This window comes from Eutrigla gurnardus, assembly GCF_963514095.1.
Source record: "Eutrigla gurnardus genome assembly, chromosome: 22".
Taxonomy (NCBI): Eukaryota; Metazoa; Chordata; class Actinopteri; order Perciformes; family Triglidae; genus Eutrigla; species Eutrigla gurnardus.
Window position 1 is genome coordinate 13,106,710 of NC_139933.1, and position 17,516 is coordinate 13,124,225.

The window sequence follows — 17,516 nt, forward strand, 5'->3', positions numbered from 1 at the left end:
ACACACACACACACACACACACACACGCGCGCACACTGTGTCACATTACTGGCCTAAATGGTGACAGTAAAACCTCTGATGAATAAATAGAGATCTAATAAAAAACTCAGACGCTTTGAACACACGGATGCCACTTTGCACCTCAACAGGGTGAAACGGCGACATGTCATGATCCAGCCAATCACAACACAGAGACATCGTCAAATGACCACGAGGAAACACATGTGTTGATCCTATGGACATCTCAACCAATCAGGACAATGTGAACTTGTGAGGACGGCATCGATTTTCTGTCTCAACATGTCGGCGAGGCTTTTAGTCCTGTGATCTTCCATGTTTTTAGTGTGTGCTTCTCATCAATCAATATGCCATGAAACATGTCACATGACCTCAGACCTCCAGAGACCATTTTCCTTTTAAAGTTGTTGATGGTCAACCTGAGAATGTGGCTGCCTAAATATTATTATTATTAATATTATTAGATATAAACATAAAGTTTATTATTATTATTATTATGATATACCTTAAACATTATTATTATTATTATATACACTTATTATTATTATACATGACCTTAAATTTAACATTATCATTATATATTAACTTAAACTTTAATATTTTATTATTAAATATTATCTTATTATATATTACCTTAAACAGTAATATCATTATTACTGTTCACATGTTTTTTATCTTCATTAATGTTAAATAAATTAAGTTTATTTATCTATTATGGTTATTTTCAATGTGATGCCATGCTCACCTGAAGGCTTAAGTCTTTGGAGGTCAGGGTTTCATAAAACCAGTTTAAGAAGTGAAAGGTTCAGTTCAGGCTTAGAAGGCAACGGTTCGGGTATAGAAGGTAACGGTTAAGGTTTTGAGGGTAAAGGTTCGGATTCTGGGGGTCAGAGGTCACATGGTCTTACCCCTGTAGCGCCTTCTCTCCGAACCAGTCCCCCCTACTGAGCTCTCTGAGGTGTGCTGGCTCCTGATTGGCTGGATCCTCCTGGGTCACGTTAACCTGCCAGCAGAGGATCAGGATGAGTTAGCAAAGGATCAGGATGAGTCAGCAGAGGATCAGGATGAGTCAGCAGATGATCAGGATGAGTCAGTAGATCAATTCAACAATCAATGAGGTGAAGGTTACCTTCCCCTTGCTGATGATGAAGAAGGTGTCTCCTCTGGCTCCCTGTCTGATGATGAACTCTCCGTCTTCATAGTGGGTCTGAGGAGACAGAAGACGGTTTATTGGTCTAGCCCGACCCCTTTGTGTGTCTGAGATCTGTGTGTTCTGGTCTCTGGTCCTGGACTCACCTCCTCCAAGACGTCAGCCAGCTTGCTGAGCGTCTCCTCAGGGAGACCCTGGAAGGTGGGAACGCTGTAGAGACGGAGACACGTTTAGTCCACCTCCTGTTTCCCACAAACCCTTCTAGAAGTTGTGACCCCCCCCTGTAGAATAATGGCTGCGTTTCGGATCGCATGCATTTGCGCCTATGCAAGCACAAGACTTGAGAGGATCCGCCGGAACTCATCATAAACACGTCAAGTTCCCACCACGTCAAGTCGTCACAGGTGCACTTCACAGACTTTTTTTTTTTTTTTAACTTTATTAATAATTATATACATAACAAAAACTGTCGAGCCAGGGGAAACTTCACGGACTTTGCACAAAGAATATGGTCTACCCAATGGCGCTGGCTTTCTTCGTCGCTGACGAATTCGAGCCAAGGCATTTGAACTCCCCTTGTTGACGGAGGCTGAGGAATTTTCTCACGTGGGAAATACCACGTGATAATTCTAACCAACTAGGGCAACGTTGAGGGGAGTGTCTTATGTCCGCACTTATTTCAGACCATCTGCACAGAAAAGCATGCGGAGGGAGGTACCCTGGAGATCCCGCGAGTTGTTAAAGCCATTTGACACTCGCAAAGGGAAGTTATCACCAGCATTTCTGACGTTTTTATCCCAGAATGCCTTGTTTTGCGAGGCAAATGCATGCACATGCATGATTGGAAACGCGCCTAAAGTCTCCTCAGTAAGGAGTCTGCTGACAGGAAGGAGATCACCTGAGAGCTTCCTACTTCCTGTTGGTGACATTTGATATAAAATGTGTTTTTCCTCTTTGCCTACTGATCCAGGACATGTGTGGATCCATCTTCGGTCTGATCTGGATCACGTAGCTACCTGGTACAAACTGTGTTTGATGTGTGTTTCCATCTCAATATACTACACAGTGTGTACTTGTAATAATCAATACAGAGAATCCACACTGGACTTCACCAGGTCCCAGTCCTAAGACCAGGTCCTCAGATCAGAGTGTGCGTGTGTCTGTAGTTCCCATCATGAACCGCCGAGCCACCACAGTACAGTAAACCAGGTGTGTGCCTCGGTCACCTCTTAAGGAAGTCCATGTACTCGGCGTGTTTGATGAGTCCGGTTCTCATCATGATGGTCTGGAAGCACTGACGGTCGATGGCCCAGAGCTTCACCTGGACCAGAGCTGAACCAGGACCAGAATTACATAAATATATGTTAAATATTATTCATACACATATACACTATTGGAGTTACTTCATCAATCATGAACACCATTGTAATTAAACATTTATGAATATCCATCCATCCATCCATCCATCCATCGTCTACCGCTTATCCTGTATTCAGGGTTGCGGGGGGGCTGGAGCTGATCCCAGCTGTCATTGGGCGAAGGCAGGGTTCACCTGGACAAGATGCCAGACATGTAGAGACAAACAACCATTCACGCTCACATTCACACCTACGGGCAATTCAGAGTCACCAATTAACCTATCCCCATCCTGCATGTCTTTCGACTGTGGGAGGAAGCCGGAGAACCTGGAGAGAGCCCACGCTTACACGGGGAGAACATGCAAACTCCACACAGAAGGAACCCGGGGCCGACCCGAGAATCGAACCCGGGACCCTCTTGCTGTGAGGCGAAAGTGCTACCCACTACACCACCGTGCAGCCCTCATTTATGAATATATGTAAATATAATAAATAAGTGTTTCTATAGGTGGACTTTTATATCTGATCTGCATGCATGTATGGAGGCGTCGTCATGGCAACAGTACACAGATGTGTGTGTATGTGTGTGTGCTATTAGTGCTGCAGCAGCTCAAACACAGAAGTTATAATAATAATAATTATTATTATTGTTTCACAGAAACGAGACGCTTCAATAATTCAGTTCATCGACAGATTTAACAAACAACAAGAAATTAAGTGAACAAACTGAGTTTACTGGGGTGTTCGACTTTGGACCATAACTGACTAACGAGCATCATGCTGGATTGCAGCATGTGTATGTGTGTGTGTGTGTGGGTGTGTGTGTGTTTGCTATAAAGCCCATGTGCAACCATCTCATAGTCTCTAACATCCCATAAAACTGATGCTCAGACAGAGCCTGTTACCATGGTTACATGTCATCCACATCACCTGAGTATGTGTGTGTGTGTGTGTGTGTGTGTGTGTGTGTGTGTGTGTGTGTGTGTGTGTGTGTGTGTGTGTTGGCTGCAGTTACCCTGGTGACATGCAAACATCCTTCAGTTTAAGAAGTCTGTAAAATCACATTTGTATGAAACTGAAGAATTCTGACTTTTATTTCGCTGCTCAACATTATTTATTAGTATTTTTCAGTAATTTCAGTCTGATAAACTTTTGTCTTCCATATGTGACTTTGTAGACGTTTGTAAAACCAACGTCAATGTCATTCAAAGATGAAGTACTTCATCTAGTACCCGTCAGTACTACTGCAGTACTCTGTGTGTGTGCATGTGTGTGTGTGTGTGTGTGTGTGTGTGTGTGTGTGTGTGTGTGTGCGCATGTGTGCCCGTGTGTGCGCGTGTGTGCCCGTGTGTGTGTGTTGACAACGAGAGGCCTCCGTCGGGTCATTACTTTTTATTTCTTCCTCCTCTTCTTTATGACCTGCCGTCTGTTGCTACGGAGATACCAAGTGTCTCCGTAACCACGGAAACAACAGGAGACACAGCAGCTGAGCATCTCATGTGCAGTCTGTGAGTCTGTCATTATTATTATTATTATTATTATTATTATTATTATTATTATTATTATTATTATTATTATTATTATTATTAATGTGAGGGTGAAAAGTCAGAGAGTCGTCATCCTGATGATCAATAATTAAAATGTAAAACTTTCACAACCATAACTTTTTTTCTTTGTGCAACAATATGATCAATATCTCTTGTGCATTTTATTCCTTTTCATTGTTGTTGATTTTATTTGACTAAACATCTGTAATTCTTACTTATTCTTTATTTCTTAATTACTCCACGTTTATATTGTTATTTTATTTGTATTCTTCTGTTGATCAAAGTCAGATTCTATTATATCTTTATTTGCTGACCGTGTCAGTGCGACAGACTTGGTGTCAGTGAGACAGACCCGGTCTCAGGGAGACAGTCAGTGAGACAGTTTGTGTTAAGGTGCAGATAACGAGTCGAACCCGACGCTGCCAGTACCAGCTCATCTGGACCGGATGATGTTGCCTAGCAACCGCTGCTTAGCGAGGCACTCTACCAGGAAGCACCAACAAAAAAGTTGGAATTCGAGGTGCACACACAGACACAGACACACACACACACAGACACAAACACACACACACACACACACACACACACACACACACACACACACACACACACACACACACACACACACACACACACACACACACACACACACACACACACAGACGCACACAAAAAGAAGAAGTAGAAGAAAAAGAAGAAGACTGACTCATGACAGTGGCCGTCCTCGTGCAGTTGTACAGGATGGCGAGTTCCCCGAACACTTTTCCGGGTCCCATCGTGCACAATTTCATCTCTTCTTTGGTCACCTCCACCTTCCCCTCTGGGCGAGAGACATCAGTCATAGGGAGAGAGAGAGAGAGAGAGAGAGAGAGAGAGAGAGAGAGAGAGAGAGAGAGAGAGAGAGAGAGAGAGAGAAATAGAGAGAGAGAGAGAACAAGAGGCTTTATTTAACACGCTGTTCTGTCCCTGTGATTTTCCATAGACTTTATTGTCTTTTATATATATATATATATATATATATATATATATATATATATATAAATAAGCCTCCCATCATGTTTGTTTCCTTGTTTCCTGTTCAGAACGTTCAGAGATGAAGAAGCTCTTATGTGGACAAATAACGATTATTATCATATAATTTGTTATTATTTATTTATTATTATTCTGCTTCAATCCATATTTCTGTTTGTTTATTCTTCCAAAAACAACGGGGAGAATTATCGGAGCATCAGAATGACATTTATAGAACACGAGGATCAATGAGAACCTGGTTTTATGGATGGAGATGCTCCGTTAAACCCTCCCATATAAATTACCTTCAGAGCGAGAGGGAGGGACGGCAGGCGCGCGGGCGGTCAAATAAAAGATGGACGCTCTGCACCGAGTACTTGACATTTCAAACTAACGTTGATGAAGAAGCAGGAAGCTCAAATGTCATGACAAACAGATAAACACTTCAGACTGACAGCAGGGAAACGACAGGAAGTGGAGAACCTTGAGGTCACTTCCTGTGTCGTTGCCGTCCTGATGATCAGATGCTTAAACCAACTGATTCGTTCTGATTATTTTACTCTGAAAGGTCATTTCAAAATAAAAAGACATGATTTTATCTGCAGATAAGAAAGTATTTTGATGCAATGTGTCTCTGTCCGTGGTGCTGAAGTCCAACGTGTTTCTGTTTAAAGGAGCAGAAAGCAGAATAAACAAACTAGGAAAAAAATTATCAGCAGACGATCAAACTGTAAAAACATAAATATTAATTGTTCATCATTCAGTGGATTAAAGAAGCAGACGAACAGGAAACAGTCGGACGTCTGAGTGTGGGCAGATACATACATGTAGATACAATCAGCTGTGTCTGTGCGCGCTCGTGCAGGATTTTTTTTTCTTTTCTTAATGAAAGAATATTAAATTTGCTCTCAAACTGGAGGATCAAGTGATACGTAAATAAACACACACAGTGACAGCTGCCCACACCAGACTCAATTTAAAAAACGAGTCATTTTAAAGTAATTTTGATATTTTTCAATGTTCTTTTTGTATAAAGTCATGAATAAAGATATTTTTCAGATTGTGAGAATTTGTTCTTAAAATTGTTCTTAAAATCTCCTTTTTTCTCCTCTTTTCTCTACTTTACATCCTCCTCTCCTCCGTTTGTCCTCTTATACCCATTAACTCCTCCTTTTCTTCTTCCTTCCTTCTTTATCACACATCCTTCCTCTCATCTTTTATTTCTTTATAAACTAATTTCAATTCTCCAAACATTTTAAATCCCAAATATGGTCGTCCAACAAGTTGCCATGCCAACCGCATCCACCAGCGAGTCCTATGCATGTGTGTGTGTGTGTGTGTGTGTCCTGTCTCTTACATAATGAGACAAAACTGCTGCATCTGTTTCTTCCTCCAAACACACAATTAGTGACACTGACACACACACAGACACAAACACACACACACACCCACACACACACGCTCACTATCAAATCTTCATCGTGGTCTGTTTCAGGGATCACTTCCTCTTCCTGTGACAGAAGTCGTTATATTTAGCTGCCATCTGCCCCCCCCCCCCCCCCAACACACACACACACACACACACACACACACACACACACACACACACACACACACACACACACACACACACACACACACACACACACACACACACACACACACACACACACACACACACACACACACACTCTGCATGTTGATCAAATCATCTCAACATGAATCTCTTTGTTCTTTTCTTCCGTTTCTCTTTTTATTTGATTGTTTCAGGTCCAAAACCAGATTTTCTTTCTTTCATAAAATCCTTTAAAACGTCTGAATCTCGTGTTTATTGTCGTATTTATTCCTGTGTTTCAGCGACTCCTCACCTCGCCAACATCTCCCCCGGCTGCCTGATGAGGACGAAGAGGACGAGGAGGACGAAGCCTCTAATTCACCACTTTAACACCACAGTTTGACATTTATGGGATGTTAACTAGCATTTACTGCTCAGATGAGAATTCAATCATCAGACGGCTTTCAGGAGGAAACGAGCAGCTGGATGAGAAAACACACTTTTACATGATCAGCTGATTCATCCTAATGCATTCATAAATCAGGTTTTATATTATATTAAACAACGAGCAGAAAATAACAACAATAAAGTGATAAACACAGTAATGCATCAATAATTAGAATATAGATTATGATTCTGCACCATGAGTATTTTTACTTTAAGTATATTTTGAGGAGAACACTTTGGTGCTTTCATGAGCTGCAAAGTATTTCTACACTCTAGTACTTCTACTTTTACTGCAGTACAATATCTGGGTACAAATTAAAGGTCTGAGCAGCAGATATCCCCCATTTCCCATGATGCACCTGGACAGCATCTCTTATTGAAGCCTCCCTGCCTGACAAACCTCCAGAATGTGTGTCGTACATTTGTAGTCTGATGACATCACTGTGACATCATCAACAAGCTGCCCTCCGTCGCCAGACTCCATTAGAAAACGAGTCATTTTAAAGTTGTTTTGTTAATTAGCTGACATTCCTTTTGTGTAAAATCTGACTAAGTTATATTTTTCAGATGGCGACACCTCGCTCTTAAATTCAGCGTGAGTGAGATCCAGCCGGCAGATTTAACTGAGATAGAAATGTCATCGGTTGGTTCATGCCGCTCGCCGGCGCCCACCGGCAAGAGGGCGGCCATCTGGAGGATCCAGTGTCCACAAACAAAGGACTGTTTTTGGGTTTCGGGTCCTGTATGAAGACCACGTGGAGCCTAACGAGAAGACTAACTCATGACTGAAACCCGTCTTTAATGAGTCTGATCCTGAACAGACCTGGACCTGAATAGAGCTGGACCTAAACAGAGCCGGACCCGGACCATCATGGATGTGAAAGTAAACTGCAAACACAGCAACCTGAGATCCGGTGGGAGGATCACGTGACTGAACAGGCTTCTTATATAAGACATGAAGCTCACAGCTATAAATATACGTGAAGAGCTCAGACTGGATACAGTAGAGACGCTGGGGGGTCGGCGGTTCGATCCCCACCTCCTCCTGTCCCAGGGTCCTCCATCAAAACCCCACAGATCAACCACAGCTACGCTCTTATTGATCTGATTACAATTTTACAATTTGTAATCGTATACATATACGTATATACACACACACACACACCTTAAATGTCAGTCCAGCTTAAAAGGTCAGCCCACCTTAAGTGTATATATATATTTATATATATATATATATATACACACGTATATATAACATTGATCTGAGACCTGGTGGTCATGTGACTTACCCTCCATGACGTAGACCAAAGAGCCCACGTCGCCCTCCTTGATGATGCAGGCGTCTTTCCCATAATCCACCGGGTACATGCAGTCCACGATCTCCTGGATCTGAGACAGCTCCAGGTTCTTCATGAAGTCGTTGTCCAAGATGGCATCCTTGATCAGCTCCTTGGACCTGGAGAAGGAGACGAGGAGGCAAGGAGGAGATGAGGAGGAGATGAAGGGGAGACGCGGGCATGAGGAGGAGATGAGAAGGCGAGGGGACGAGGAGGAGACAAGAAGGAGACAAGGAGGAGACAAAGAGAAGACAAGTAGGAGACGAGGAGGAGACAAGGAGTTGAAGAGGAGATGAGGAGACGAGGAGGAGACGAGGAAATTAAGAGGGAGGAGATAGAGAACATTTCCGTTAGTGATCTACAGCATTTCTCTGCAACTCGTTAATAATCTACAAACATAAGGAATTAGTGCAGAAACACTGAACTGACCACTGCACCACTGGGGACGTGGATCTAGTGGGTCTCCTGGATCTACTGGATCTAGTTTGTAGTCGGCTTGGTTCACAAATGTCAGGTTCCAGTCCATTAAATTGGATGTCACGTTGTTAACCAGGGGCCTATACTACGAAGCGAGTTCAACATACCCAGGGTATCTTCCAGTAACAAGTAACCCTAACAAAGTAAATCGGAGATAAGCGGTCACACGAAGCTGGTTATCAACTCGTTAACTCAACCCAGGGTTTCCCTGTCGAGCTATGAGCGCGTGCACATGAAAGAGGCGGCGTTTGCAGCAAAAATAGCACTTCCATGTTCTTACCTATAGCACTTTGATCATAGCACTGTTGTTCTTAAGGTATCCTTGCTGAACAGCTACTACTTTACTCAGACGGGGACTTAAAACTTGTTTCTATTTTTTAGCTCTTACTTTATCAGCAATGATATGTTGTGGTTTCTTTCTTTTGACAAATGTACTTATTGTAAGTCGCTTTGGGGCAATATATATATATATAGATATAATAATAGGCAAAAGGCAACAGTTTAATCTGTCAAGTGCAGGAAGGACAGCTGGCAAAAACTCACCGACTGTGTGAATTCGTAAGTCATATTAGTAGTATTAATAGTCGTATGACTGCCCCGTCATAAGAGCACCGCTAGATCTGACTGATTAAACAATAGTGTTAAGTCCGTTGATAGCTCAGTGGGAGAGTTGGGCCCCGTGTACCGGGGCGCTGTTTTAAAGTGCGAGTTCGCCATGTATGTTCCTCCCCAGCCACCGTACCTGTCAAAGTTGTTTCATATAGTATTTGAGCTCCAGATTAAAGCGCTACAGTAACAAGAGAACATCGTCTGGTTCATTAAGCCACAGTACTTCTTTTGTAGGAGTTTGACCTCCTCGTACACCTCCATCAGAAGATCTGATCAGTTTGGGAGAAGTTTGCTGCACTTGTTGTCGTCATCATGGTGATTCTGGGATCTGCATCAGTGAATCAGTGATCACAGGGTCTAGTTGGGATATGTTGAACCCAGCTTAGTCATTTATCTGAAGGACCAGGGCGCCCGGTTACGGTTGCTACGCTGTGATTGGTCAACCCCAGTTGGGGGCATGGTGTCTCTCTTAAGACAGCTTTACCTTGGTCCAATCTAAACGAGTGAGCAAGGAGGATGCTACTGCTTCAGATGGACAGGACGTGGACCAATGAGACACAGCTGAGACACGGAGACGTATCACTTCCTGTCGGCTCAACAACAAACATCCCAACTGAGACTGAGAAGAGAGAAACGGCGAGAAGGAAGGATGACGAAAGGAAGAAGAGGAAGCAGAGAACTGATCACAGCTGATCATCAGAGACTTCACGTACAGATCCATATTTATGGATTCAAACTCTCCGGTTCAACAATCAATACTTAGTCGTAAGAAATCATTCAAAATAGAGTTTCCATGGCGACAGCAGCAGAGCATCTTTATAACTCCATGTAGAAAGGAAACAGTAGAAACTGCCGGAGCTTCATCCTATTTACGATGTTTGTGGATGAAAAACGTGTGAAAGACAGGAAGTATTGCCTTTCAAAGTAAGAGTCCTCTCTCAGCAGCAGATCTGCAGAGTCTGCAGCTGATCATTAACTCGTCTGAAAACGAAGCGTTGCTGCAGACAGCAGGAGGACTGGTGGGCGATCCCACCCACCCACACATACACACACACACACACAACAGAACCTTTATTTATCTTTAAAAGGCACACATACAAACGCACACACTCACACATACACACACAAACACACACACACCCACACACACTCACTCGCTGCAGATCACTGACAGCGACAAGTGGTGGGATGGTAAATGAAACCCTGTCAGAGCTGTGTATGTGTGTGTGTGTATCTGTATAAACATTCTACTGTGAAGCCGAGTATGTTCAGCCTGTGTAATGATGTCTCAATGTTCTCTCATGTAACAGCTAATACTCCTGATGTTGTTGTTGTTAATGAAAATCATAGAGAGGTGCTCATTCTGGAGGTCGGCTGTACCTTTGATTACAGCCTAGAGGAGGCCTTTCTGACCAAAGTGCTGAAATATCAGCAGCTGAAGCAGACCATCTCTCAGCTAGGCTACAGGTGTAAACTTCTAGTCTTTATATTTGGTAGTCTGGGGCATGCGCATAAGTTGGTTGTGAGGGGCCTTCAGATGGCCGGCCTCCCTAAAAGAAGAGCTAAACAGTTGGCCAGGTACTGCTCAGTCTCAGTTATTATTGGTAGCCGTTCAATCTGGAGGAGACGTTGTTTTTTGTATCCTTAAATGTCTGTTTTCTATCTGACCTGTAGGTCATTTTGTATGTAACTGCGTTCAGCTGCCCAGGCGTTTTGTGTCTGACCGTCTTCCATTGTCAACTGCACTGGCAGTGTTTATGTCCCTTGTGCAAGAACCCTTGTACTTCTTTATATGTGGGCATAAATAAATATTTAAAATGTGTGTGTGTGTGTACACCATGCGGATTAGAAACCAACACAGTGATTGTTGCTGCTGGTGTGAACACAAACACACATTATATTATCCTGAGCTCAGAAATGGACACACACAGCAGTATTTAAAGCAGTACTCCTGTGTTTTACTTCACATCAATCACTTCCTAGAAAACTCCCTCAATCCCACAACGCAAAGCACATGGAATTATCTTCAAAATGAAGTTGACGCTTCATGCTTTTTAATCCAACACCCAACCTCAGACTTTAACTTTATGACAGATGAAGAACTCGTCTCTGGACGTTTTCATACTCGCCACTCTTGCGTTAGTTTGTGGATCTTGAATCGGATGCTAATTGTTCCGACAGCAGGACTCGTCCAACAGCGTCCTCCATCCTGTCATGTCATCAGGCTCATATTCATATTCATGTGTGTATAAATAAAACAGCAGCTGCTAACGTCCCGCCTCAGCAGCCGGGACTTGCTTTTACTGCAGTTTCACATCATGTTCACCTGAATCCTAACACACTCTTCTACGGTGACGTATTTCCACTAAACACCTCTAGAGTCTCTATTGTCTATCTTCTACGGTGACGTGTTTACACTAAACACCTCTAGAGTCTATCTTACACGTTGACGTATTTACACTAAACACCTCTAGAGTCTATCCAACACTGTGACGTATTTACACTAAACACCTCTAGAGTCTATCTAACACTGTGACGTATTTACACTAAACACCTCTAGAGTCTCCATCTCCTACGGTGACGTATTTGCACTAAACACCTCTAGTCTCCATCTTCTACGGTGACGTATTTACACTAAACCCTTCAGAGTCTACATCTTCTACGGTGACGTATTTACACTAAACACCTCTAGTCTCTATCTAACACAGTGACGTATTTCCATTAAACACCTCTAGAGTCTCTATTGTCTATCTACTACGGTGACGTATTTACACTAAACACCTCTAGTCTCTATCTAACACAGTGACGTATTTACATTTAACACCTCTAGAGTCTCCATCTTCTACGGTGACGTATTTACACTAAACACCTCTAGTCTCTATCTTACACGTTGACGTATTTAAACGAAACACCTCGAGAGTCTATCCAACACTTTGACGTATTTACACTAAACACCTCTAGTCTCTATCTAACACGATGACGTATTTACACTAAACACCTCTAGAGTCTCCATTTCTACGGGGACGTATGTAAACAAAATACCTCTCGTCTCTATTTAACACGGTGACGTATTTACACTAAACACCCAAATGTGAATTAGAAAACACGTCGTTTTATACAAACTCATCAGGAACGAGTCGTCACAAACTAAAGTCAATTGACCCATTTGGGTGGAAGCAGAACTCTCAAAACATGCTCAAATTAAAAAAAATCATCAGGTAGACCTGACCCCCGTGTATAACATGAAGAGGACTCACTGAGGGCTCTTTGGGTAGAAGGGCAGCGTGACGTGGCTCAGGTCTGTGATGTCACAGGCGGTAGGCTCGGCAGAGATGGCCTGCCGTTTGCTGCGGTGCTGGTCTGGCTGCAGGACCAGACTCTGCTGCTGGGCCTGAACCTGCTGGGCAGTAGCAGGCCGGAGCACAGACCGGTACTTGTCCAGCTCGTTCTGCAGCCGCTGGATCAGCTCATCCTTCTGATCCAGCTCCAGTTCAAGCTCGTCAATCAGGGTGTCACGCTGCCGCAGCTCCTCGATCTTCTCCTGCAGGGCATACTGCAGGTCTCTTAGGGTCCCCATTTGTTCTCAGGGTTCCTCTGTGGTCCCCAGATTTTCACTGGATCTTGAGGATCCCTATAAGGTTCCTCAGAGTACTTAATTCTTCGGATCCTCAAGGTCTTCAAATGTTCCCAGATTCCCTTGCAGTCAGGATTCCTCAGAGTGCATTCTGATTCCTTAATAGTCTCTAGATTTCATCAGAGTCTGGGTAATTTAAGACCCTAAAGCTACTCACTACTTTCCCCCAGGGTCTTCTTGGCCCCCTTTGGATTCCTTAGGGGAGACTTGTGAGTCTTCAGGTACTTTAGAGTTCTTCAGTGGTTCTTTGGAGTACTTATGAACCTCCTCCTGATAGTCAGTCCCCAAGATTTAGTTGACGTCTGAAAGAGCTAGAGATCCTTAGAGGGATTCTTTTGGTTCCCCTGAGATCTATGACCTTCCTCTGAGCTTTCTAACAAGTGTTTAATATGTCAGTGGTGTTCTTCTGGTGTGTATTTTGGCTCTTGGGGGTCTCCTTCTGGGGTTCTTTCAAATCTCCCATGGACCCCTCTCAAGCTCCTCAGATGGGCTTTTCAAGGTCCCTCCAGAGTTGCTCCTTTAGTTCAGAAATAGCCAGAGAGGATCCAAAGGGTCTTCAAACCCTTTGAGTTGTTCTTTCAGTGTTGAGGGACCTCAAGGTTCCCCAGGATCCTCGTAGTCCTGTGAACATGTGATTTTAGATGATAAAGACATTAAACTATCATTGGCACAAAAAAAAGTGACAAAGAGGAAAACCTGCAGGAAACCAGACCAGAATCAGCTCTCCAGAATCAGGTTCTCCTCAAGAGGGAAGACGTGCCTCCGAGAAGTCCGTAGAACTCAGTAGAAGTGAGTCCGGGGATTAAAGTCCGGAGGTTCGTTTCCACGTTTAAATTCCCCAAACAGCAGTTTTCTCCTTAAAGCGGATTCAAGTAAACGGGTTCAGTCCGGAGCAGAAACGGGTTCGAGTCGAGTCGCGAAGTGAGAGAGACGCGCTGAAGGAATCCGGATCAATTACCGGCTCCCACCACTCTACCGGTCTGGTCCTCGAGTCGGAGACCAGGAGACCCGGAGACCCGCAGCCACAGATCACCATGAAATCCTGCTCACACGTGAGTTCGCGCTCCGGGCTGCGGATCTGGAGGAACGAACGGCGGAACGTTAAACGGTGAATTAAACGATCCGAGAGTCCGGAGAGGACGTGGACATGCAGGTCTGATCCGCTTCACTCACCTTCATTAGTTTCACTAGTTTAATGCGGAGCAGCGGAAGGTTGGACGGAGAGAGGAGAAACTCTGACGGTCTGAAGTAACTCTGCTCCTCCTCCTCTCCTCATCTCCTCTCCTCTCCTCATCTCCTCTCCTCCTCCTAATCTCCTCCCCTCCCCTCCTCTCCTCCCCTCTCCTCATCTCCTCCTCCTCTACTCCTCCCCTCCTCTCCCCCTCCTCATTTCCTCCTCCTCTATTTCTTTTCTCCTCTCCTCCTTCCCATCCTCTCCTTTCCTCTCCTCCTCATCTCCTCCTCCTCTACTCCTAATCTCCTCTCCTCCTCCTCCTCCTCCTCCTCCTCCTCCTCCTCCTCCTCATCCATCCATCCATCCATCCATCCATCCATCCATCATAAATAGACGTGTCAGCATGACTGTGGAAGTAGAAATAAATAAAAACAAGGTTTCCATGACGACAGCAGATGTGCAGGTCTGATCAAAATACCAGAAGAATCTGAAGAATCCTCCATTACAGTCAAACATCCAATCAGAGCTTCAGCAGTCCACCAAACAACCACAAACTACTATTTAGACACTTCACATGTGGATATCACAGTGAACATCACAGTGAACATCATGGTGAATGTCATGGTAAACATCACGTTGATAATCATGGTGAACATCATTGTGAACATCACGTTGAACATCACGGTGAATGTCATGGTAAACGTCATGGTGAACATCACGGTGATAATCGTGGTAAACATGGTGAACCTCATGGTGAATGTCACGGTGAACATCAGGTTGAACGTCATGATGAACATCATGGTGAACATCACGGTAAACATCACGGTGGACATCACGGTGAACGTCACGGTGAACATAACAGTGAACATCATGGTGAACGTCACGGTGAGCATCATGGTGAATCCTCCATTACAGTCAAGCATCCAATCAGAGCTTCAGCAGTCTGACGTTAAGGATGTAACCACCAGACAACCACAAACTACTATTTAGACACTTCACATGTGGATGTCACAGTGAACATCGTGGTGAATGTCATGGTGAACATCATGGTGAACATCACAGTGAACATCACTGTGAATGTCATGGTGAACATCATGGTGAAAATCACGGTGATAATCATGGTGAACATCATTGTGAATGTCACAGTGAACATCATGGTGAATGTCACGGTGAATATCATGGTGAATGTCACGGTGAACATCATGGTGAACATCAGGTTGAACGTCATGATGAACATCATGGTGAACATCACAGTGGACATCACGGTGAACATCATGATGAACATCATGGTGAACATCACAGTGGACATCACGGTGAACATCATAGTGAACATCACGGTGAACGTCACGGTGAACATAACAGTGAACGTCATGGTGAACGCCACGGTGAACATAATGGTGAACATCACGGTGAACATCATGGTGAATGTCATGGTGGACGTTACGTTGAACGTCATGGTGAATGTCATGGTGAACGTTACGTTGAACGTCATGATGAACATCACGGTGAACATCACCGTGGACATCACGGTGAACATCATGGTGAACATCACAGTGGACATCACGGTGAACATCATGGTGAACATCACGGTGAACGTCACAGTGAACATAACAGTGAACGTCATGGTGAACGTCACGGTGAACATAATGGTGAACATCACAGTGAACATCATGGTGAATGTCATGGTGAACGTTACGTTGAACGTCATGGTGAACGCCATGGTGAACATAATGGTGAACATCACGGTGAACATCATGGTGAATGTCATGGTGGACGTTACGTTGAACGTCATGGTGAATGTCATGGTGAACGTTACGTTGAACGTCATGATGAACATCACGGTGAACATCACCGTGGACATCACGGTGAACATCATGGTGAACATCACAGTGGACATCACGGTGAACATCATGGTGAACATCACGGTGAACGTCACAGTGAACATAACAGTGAACGTCATGGTGAACGTCACGGTGAACATAATGGTGAACATCACAGTGAACATCATGGTGAATGTCATGGTGAACGTTACGTTGAACGTCATGGTGAACGTCACGGTGAACATAATGGTGAACATCATGGTGAACATCATGGTGAATGTCATGGTGAACGTCACGGTGAACATCATGGTGAATGTCATGGTGAAAGTTACATTGAACGTCATGGTGAACGTCATGGTGAACATCACGGTGAACGTCATGGTGAACGTCACGGTGAACGTCACGGTGAACGGCACGGTGAACGTCACAGTGAACATCACGGTCAACATAATTGTGAACGTTACATTGAACGTCACGGTGAACGTCACAGTGAAAGTAACGGTGAACGTCATAGTGAAAGGATCCGAACTCCTCTCTAGTCTCTGCTGGGTCATGTGGACCCACAGGACCCTGTGGACCCAGCTGCCCCACAGAGGGCCTCGACCCACAGCTTTGGTCCCCACATTCATACTTTATACACAATTAAAATGGTTGATTCCATTCTCCATGTAAACTGCTCAGTGTGGTGCTGTCCCCTGCTGGTTGCTCACTGTCATCACAATGGCCATGAAAACCAGACCAGTTTAATTTCTGAGACTTCAAAGTGTCTTTAAACTCTTTCAAATTATTAAGCCGGTTTGTTTGTATGTAAAATGTAACAGGTCTGTTGTACTTTTATTATAATATTTAAAGTATTTAACTGTCCAACTAATTATGTTGAGCTCTAAATCAAAATCACATATTAAAAAATAGTGATGGTAAACTGCATCAAATATGTATTTTCACTCAACAGACAGACAGACAGACAGACAGACAGACAGACAGACAGAGTCAGAGCTCCTTAACAAGGATTGTAGTGAAAATGCAAAACATGCTGGGACATCTGCCAATTAGATGAACAGAGACTCTGGAACATTTGATCAAGTTACATGTTTTTGTATTTAAACTTTATTTAACAAAGAGGACGTTGACAGGAGACAGTGGAACAGCTGCTGTGTTCTCCCTGTATGTTTGTGTGGGGGTGTGTTACATCTGTGTGTGTGTGTGTGTGTGTGTGTGTGTGTGTGTGTGTGAGGTGAAGAGACCTTTGCAGAGCACTCTGATCCAGATAGTGTCGGTCAAAGACCTTCTGCAACACACACACGCACACGCACACACACACATACACACACACACACACACAGACATGTGTGCATGTGTGTGTCCACAGATAGCAGCAG

General features: G+C 43.9%; 1 protein-coding gene and 1 pseudogene across 2 annotated transcripts in view; one reads left to right on the top strand and one right to left on the bottom strand.

Annotated features, from left to right (window-relative positions):
* LOC311008500 (microfibril-associated glycoprotein 4 pseudogene) overlaps positions 1–17,516 on the top strand; it is a 242,541-nt pseudogene that overhangs the window by 48,954 nt on the left and 176,071 nt on the right. The window lies entirely within an intron of this gene.
* LOC311033171 (cGMP-dependent protein kinase 1-like) lies at positions 923–13,086 on the bottom strand (the record flags this gene model as incomplete). Its single annotated transcript, XM_084040413.1, has 7 exons — positions 923–1,021; positions 1,148–1,225; positions 1,315–1,378; positions 2,395–2,500; positions 4,780–4,893; positions 8,376–8,542; positions 12,767–13,086. 7 exons carry the CDS (start codon positions 13,084–13,086, stop codon positions 923–925), a joined length of 948 nt encoding a protein of 315 aa, XP_083896539.1.